This window comes from Aptenodytes forsteri, unplaced genomic scaffold (assembly GCF_000699145.1).
Source record: "Aptenodytes forsteri isolate BGI_AS27 unplaced genomic scaffold, ASM69914v1 Scaffold288, whole genome shotgun sequence".
NCBI classification, from domain to species: Eukaryota; Metazoa; Chordata; class Aves; order Sphenisciformes; family Spheniscidae; genus Aptenodytes; species Aptenodytes forsteri.
Window position 1 is genome coordinate 502,378 of NW_008794746.1, and position 7,057 is coordinate 509,434.

The window sequence follows — 7,057 nt, forward strand, 5'->3', positions numbered from 1 at the left end:
TCAGTGATTGTGTGGGGTGGGGGGAGGGGGGGGGGGCGGCGGAGACACACGACTTAAAATACCCCGCTCTACTTTAGGGATTTGCCACAAGGCTTTAGATGTACCAAGCAATCCATCTAGGATGGGAATACCTGACTGGACTATCATTAAGCTAACAGTCATCTAAGATTTTGCTAATTCAACCAACACCCCTAAGGTCTGCAGTTATTTTTTTACGGAGCTTTTGTTACGACAAAGTCATCCAGTGCTAGTTCTGGTACCACAGACACTGTTTTGTCAGGCAATGATAATAAGAATGGTAAAGCAGATCTCATGTCATTCAACTCCCAGGTTTGGTTCCTCCAGATGATGATCCTTGTCTGATCCAAAAGAACCCATCTGTAAAAATTTCCCATCCCCTCAATACAAATACAATCACTGCTGAGACCTTCTGACTGTCTATACGTTGAAATACAATCACTGTTTTTCAGAAGAATGATATGACATATTGAGCAAGTCAATGAAGGTCACAGCGGTTATCAGAATAATTTAATTAGTGGCTAATCTAATGTTCCCAGCTGATATGCCAGTTAGGAAGCTGGGAGAAGACTGGCAGCTCTGTATGTATTCATGCCCTCTCTTAGTAAACCTGAACACTTAACATCTGCAGCTCTGCAGAGGTGACTATGCAATCAAGTCTCATCATCTACAAGCATCTCCCCCCTACCCCAGTCATCTAAGAAAACCTCTGATTTCCACCCATGCCTTTTGAAGCATCAGACATGGAGATTGGCTAGTGAAATATTCAGAGACTGTAGAGAGATACCTCTCTTGCATACCTGGCTCATATGACTTATTCATTGGTTTGAGACAAACTGATTGCCAGATTTACAATTCTCCTCACCTCACACAGCAGGCAGATTCTCACATTTATTTCTAGCATGAAGCACAGATTACTAGCTGCTGAGACCTTCTGACTGTCTATACGTTTCTCTGACTCCAAAGACCTTAAAAGTAGAGAGATACCTCTCTTGCATACCTGGCTCATATGACTTATTCATTGGTTTGAGACAAACTGATTGCCAGATTTACAATTCTCCTCACCTCACACAGCAGGCAGATTCTCACATTTATTTCTAGCATGAAGCACAGATTACTAGCTGCTGAGACCTTCTGACTGTCTATACGTTTCTCTGACTCCAAAGACCTTAAAATGTATGTGATTTTTACCCTTTAAGGTGTTTGTGTTGCACGGCACCCTTGAAAAAAATATTTCAGTCTTTCAGGAGGTTGCCTAACATCACAGGCATTTGTAATTTAGATTCTGATAGCTCTTAAATGGACTTGTCTTATGAAGAGCAGATGAGCTCAGCCTCTTCTGACCTTAAATTCCATGAAAACTATCATCCATCATAAGTAGTAGTGGAAAGGCAACCTAACCATGCAGTGAGAACATACACCTCAACTGGTAACAGAACACATACCTCAACAGGCAACAGTGAATAGCACTGAGTAACGAAGATCTGTACTTATAGCTCCAAGATGATTGTCTCAAACCCTTCATAAGTTCAGTTACAGAAATCAATGCAGAGGGAACAATACTGAACCTAGGTCAGTGCTGAAGGAGTCTAGGCTGCTCTCTCTCCCATTAAGCTTGGCAGAATTTCCTCAGAGACTTTATAAACTGTACTGTACACTGCACATCAAAAAAAAAAAAAAAAAAAATCTTTCTTTAGGTTCAGAGTGACCTTCCTGGCTTGACTTCATTTCTAAATGCCCTTTTTTTTTGTGAGTACATCTATGGTAGGTCTCTTCTTCAGATGATCTTCTTTATGCTGATCACCAAGACTGCCACTCTACTATGGCTGAAGGCGGGACGAAGCCCATTTGCCTACTCTCAGCATTCTCAATGATTCTTCATATTCTACAAAGACTTTTGTAATTTTCTCCAGGAGTCAAAGTCTGAATTGCACAACACATCATTACCTTTTTGAGGAAAAAGATATGTACAAAGACCCACTTAATATCAAGAAAAAGATGGAAATACCTGTTGCATCCACCTTCCACAAGAATTAGTTTAGTGCAGAACAGACCAAATTTGAAATCTGCATGTGGAGGAGGTCTACACAGAAAGGCTGACAGTATTCAGTCCAATGGGCCAAGGCAGCATACAGCAACATTGTATGAGATCAGGTGACTCCTGAAGGGCTTTAGCCAGATTAAGAATTAGTAATGCAAAAATAAACCAAGTTCCACCTTGGTTCCCCAGGCAGGAAACAGAGCACTAAAGGAGGGTCTCTGTCACCCTGCCTCTTGCGCATGATCTCTGACAATGTAAACTAACACTCCAATTTCATGTGGATGAAGCACATAGAACGATGACACTATGAAATACAGCCAAAGAAACACCTTTATACATTTTACAGATTTAATCTTTGCCCCACTAAACTGAATAGGATTTTCTCTTGATTTCACTGGAAGCAGGATCTTGCCCTATACACAAATGTATGCTTCAAGATGGCCTACATAAGAATGTACTAAAAGCAAAAAGTTTAGAAAAGTTGCTTTGGCATATCTGCATAAAGCACAATAATTACCATGTTGAAGTAAGACCGGATTTTGACCCCTCTTGCCAAATCCCAAACTATGACATTTCCATCATGTCCAGCAGAGAAGAGAACTCTTGGATCAAACGGATGAGGTTCAAGTACAAACACTTCATCTTCATGTCCCTGAAATTAAAGATATAGCAAGATGAACAAGAGGATTGTCTCAAATACTCACTCAGGAATCCAATATGACACCACTAGCAACTGCAACATTAATCTATGAAAGTGTCCAGCAAAGAACAACTACTTTGACCACACATTTCTTTTTTTTTGTAGCAGTCTATTATACTCTTCTCTTTCCAGTTGCAATTTTGGCTCCTTAAGAAGTATGTCAAGTATGTCACCTTCACAACAAGTATGTCCCAATACTTTTGCCATGATTTTAAAAGATTAGAGTCCACAACATTCGATATTTTTGGTTTTAATGCTCCACAGATTTCAATTTGTTTAGGCAGAATAGCAGTTAGAAATTTAATTTAGACCCATAAAGAATCAAATATGTAACTAAAGGTTAGAGAAAAAATTAATACCTAAAAATTAATACTAAATTTTAAAGCTTTGCACGAAATATTTCCATCTCCAGCGGAGCATCTAGTTACCTAGAGTAGCCTATTTTCTCAGTTAAAAAAAAAGTATCAGACATTAGGAAATATGTTGTTCGATTTATTCTAGCTAGAAGACTATTTTTTGTACTCATGGAATGATTAGGTTGCAGAAGTGTCTCTGTTTAAACACGGCAAATTTATCCATTAACGGTATTTCAAAACATTTGTCACATTAAATAAAGGTAAAAAGAAACAACTGTTTCCTTTTTTGCTCCTTCAAAATAACACTTTAGGAAAAAAAGTAGTCCAAAATTAGTTTCAGACATCTTGAACAGCAATGGTTATTTGAGACTTTAAAGCTTTATTTTCTAATAAGCAGCTGACAGACATCTCTATTACACTTCAATTATTTGGAAACATTTGTTAAGGCAGTTTTCAGACAAAAAAAAAAAAAGCATAAGGAAGAATTTTAATGATGTACACATAAATTTTGCATTCAGGATTGACAAATCAAGATGGAACACCTTACCATGAGAATATGAATGAGTTGGCCAGTGAAAGAATTCCAAACTTTCAGAGTCATGTTATTTACTGCAGTTATAACAGAGTTGTCATGGCGGTCCCATGCCACCATGGTCACTTTCAGCTTTGTGATTTTATCTTCAACTCCTTGTAAACTTTGTCTAAAACAAAAGAGCAGAAAGTTTCAAAGCAATCCTAGTTTGTCAAAACATTTTTATGTCCCTAACAGGTGAAAATACTTCTGTATTTTGCTTTATTATTAAGAATAGAAGCATCACTTCTTCAAGAAACTGGAGAAATGAAAGATGTTTTCCATTATGTAGCACATACAACCACAAAAGAATTGTAGATGCTTAAACAATGACTATAGGGTCCTCTTAATATCTTAAAGAATACGTTGATCTGTTTTTCCAGAAAATGCCCTCACAATACGTGACCTAACCCAATTAAATTTGATAGCTACAGTATCTGTTGTGACATTTGAAGAGTGCAAATCCAAACTAGTCCACCAGTGAACAGTAATTTGTCCTGGAGAATATTTGTAATAAATAGTTATAAATATGGAGAGAAGTATTCTGATACCTTTAATGGAGTTAAATTCTCAGGCTATATTTAGTACTATACCACCACCCTTACATCACTTTACTATCACTAATAATGGCGCTTAACCTTGCACGTATTTTATTTTTATCCCTATGAAAACCAAACACTAGCCATCTGTAATATAAACTATCAGAATACTCCAAAATTACATTTTTGTCAGTGTGGTTTAAAGATTAATCACCACTGAATGCTCTAGCACATTAATTTCTGGGAAAACATCAACCAAATGCAACAATAGCATGTCACCACCAAGTAGACAGACAAAATATAAACTCTTCCATATAGCAAGCACTACAATACATTACAGAATAGTATATATTGTACAAGTCAATAATAGAAAATGTAGTTATAGCCAGATTCCTTTCTAGATTCAATGCGGAACCCATTATAAGCTGAATTCACTCTTTCCTTTCAGTGCAGCAATTTCATTTTCTTTGATAAAATTGTGTTTGTACAGTAAAGATCAAATTTGGAACTGCACTTATCCCTCTAGTCAAAAGGACAAAACAGAATTCAGGTAAAGGCACTTTACTGAAATGAGCCGTTCAGTTTCTCAAAGAAGTTCACCATTTGTGACCACAATGAAGAAGAACCCATTCCTATTTTTCCCAGGATCAGTTCAAACTAAGAATTTTTACAGACTGCATTTTTAAGAGAGAGTAACCCAATCTGTTCTCAAAGTACCAGTGTTTTATACAGTCTCATCCAACAGTTTTATATTCACGTTTTGTTGCATCTGCCCATAACTGACAACATACTCTCTGATCTAAACATCTAACTAAATTATAGCTTATTTAGCTTTCTCTTCCATCCCTTTCTTGGTCTTTCAGACATCTCTCCACAGGATTACTCCTGAAACCATTTTAATTTTTTTTCTATTAAATATCATCCTTCAAACCACTCAGTATGATCAGTAAGGGGAAAAAGGTTTACCCCTTGAACCTATTATAAATCTTTCTAATGTATGCCAGTTGGAAAATATCTCCTCCATGCCAAAATAAAAAGGTGCAAGCCACAATTCCTACTAAGTCATTCTCCATCTTCAAGCCTCTTTTGTTGCTTGTTCTAGTGTACAGAAGTTTCCCATACCTACAAACCTTTGTAAATTCTTAGATTGTTTTAACAAATGAGAACCCATTACAGAGCAAGTGATTTATTTGCTCTGGCATGTGGTATGAAAGAACCCAATACTGTTTTTCTGGGCATGCAGATTCCACAGTATCTTTTAAGTATTACTAAAATGCAAGCAGTCTCAATAACAGATCTGACCTGGTTTTCTTGCTCCAGAAATAAATACTTATGTAAAAAGTCATATAAATTTGACCTTTAATGGTTTTTGAGTATCTTTTATTCTTTTAATCTGATCAAAGTACTATTGGAGCTATTATCAGGACAAGCTAGCATCCACAGCTGAATATGTAGTCAAATACTTGTTTTCGTTGGAATTCAAGAGCCAGACAACCATACTGTGCATTTAAGCAATAATAATTTAAGAAGGCCTTCCCCCACCCTCCCTTTTTTCCTCTTTTTTTTTTTTTTTTTAAAATAAGTCAGCCTATAATATCAATGGCCTTCAAGTATCTATCTGATGGCAGAACATTATACATCACTTACCCTGCTGGGCGAGTAGCCATATCTAACAAAATGCTTTTCCATTCCCTTCGCTTAAATTGCCAGATTCGTGCTGTTCCATCACGGCTTCCACTCACAAATCTAACAAAAGGGGAAAAAAGTTACTCAGAGATCAAAGGCAGATCTGTACAGAAAAGACACTTGAAAATTGAAGTTCCAGAATTTAGAACTCAAAAAAGGAAGCTGTAAGTCCAAACAGTGTCAGAATGCTGTACAACTGGTTTGAGGTGAAAAACACTTCCTGTAGCAGTAAAAAATTGAAGGCCTGCAAAAAGTGGAACCTGCTTCCCTATCCTGAGCCCCTTCCAAACTACCTGTACTTTGACCTTTGGTGCACCTTGCTGAGTTACGACACTGCTCTGGCACAGGGATACCATAACCCAATGAGCATTCTAAGAAACTGACCCTATCATGCCAGGTAAAGCTAAGGAAGAAATTTAAGGGGTAAAAATACCTGAAGGGCCAGTAGAGCCCTGCAAGCAGAAGTACAGACGTGATTTAAAACAAACAAAACCTACTCCCAATAAGCTAGCACTATATGTTAAGTATTATGATACTTATCTGAGTAAGTGTTTCCAAGCTTGAGTTTCTCCCCCACCTTTTTCTTCCCCCTTTTTGGTGTGCAGGGGTAGAAGGAGGAGAAAGAGGTGGGTGGACCACAATGAAGCTTGGTTTACAACTATTTGTATCATAATAAAAGTACACATTAGAACATCAATTAAATGAAGTGTCAAGAACTTCATAATAAACTGAACTGTTTTCTTTAGCATCCCTTCACATTCAACATCCAGAACTTAAAAGTGAAACATTAAAAAACATTAGGCTAGCTAAACAAGACATTGTTACATCTAGTTTGATAGTTTTTCTGTATCCAACAGACACTTAATTGAAAAAAGGTTTAAATATTTAAATACATCTAAAAATGCATGTATTTTATATGTGAATATATAGATACACATACATTTCTTTAGAAGAAATTTCAAGTATTTTTATACTCCTTAATTTTGGCAAATTCAAAATACTTTAATCATTCATTACAATGAAAACAACTATAAAACTGAAGGAGGAGTATTATTAAAACAAAAGTTTATTTTAATCCAATAACTATAGGTGATTTTACTGGATGAACCTCAAAACAGAAAGCTTTTTTTTTTTTTTTAATAACTA

General features: G+C 36.5%; 1 protein-coding gene across 1 annotated transcript in view; it reads right to left on the minus strand.

Annotated features, from left to right (window-relative positions):
• The window catches only part of PHIP (pleckstrin homology domain interacting protein), a 109,274-nt gene that overhangs the window by 71,711 nt on the left and 30,506 nt on the right, over nt 1-7,057 (minus strand). Inside the window, exons 8-10 of the mRNA XM_019470690.1 lie at nt 5,873-5,971; nt 3,663-3,816; nt 2,577-2,711 (exon numbers count right to left, since the gene is read on the minus strand). Coding sequence (XP_019326235.1) covers nt 2,577-2,711; nt 3,663-3,816; nt 5,873-5,971 — 388 coding nt within the window. The remainder of the gene's footprint in view (nt 1-2,576; nt 2,712-3,662; nt 3,817-5,872; nt 5,972-7,057) is intronic.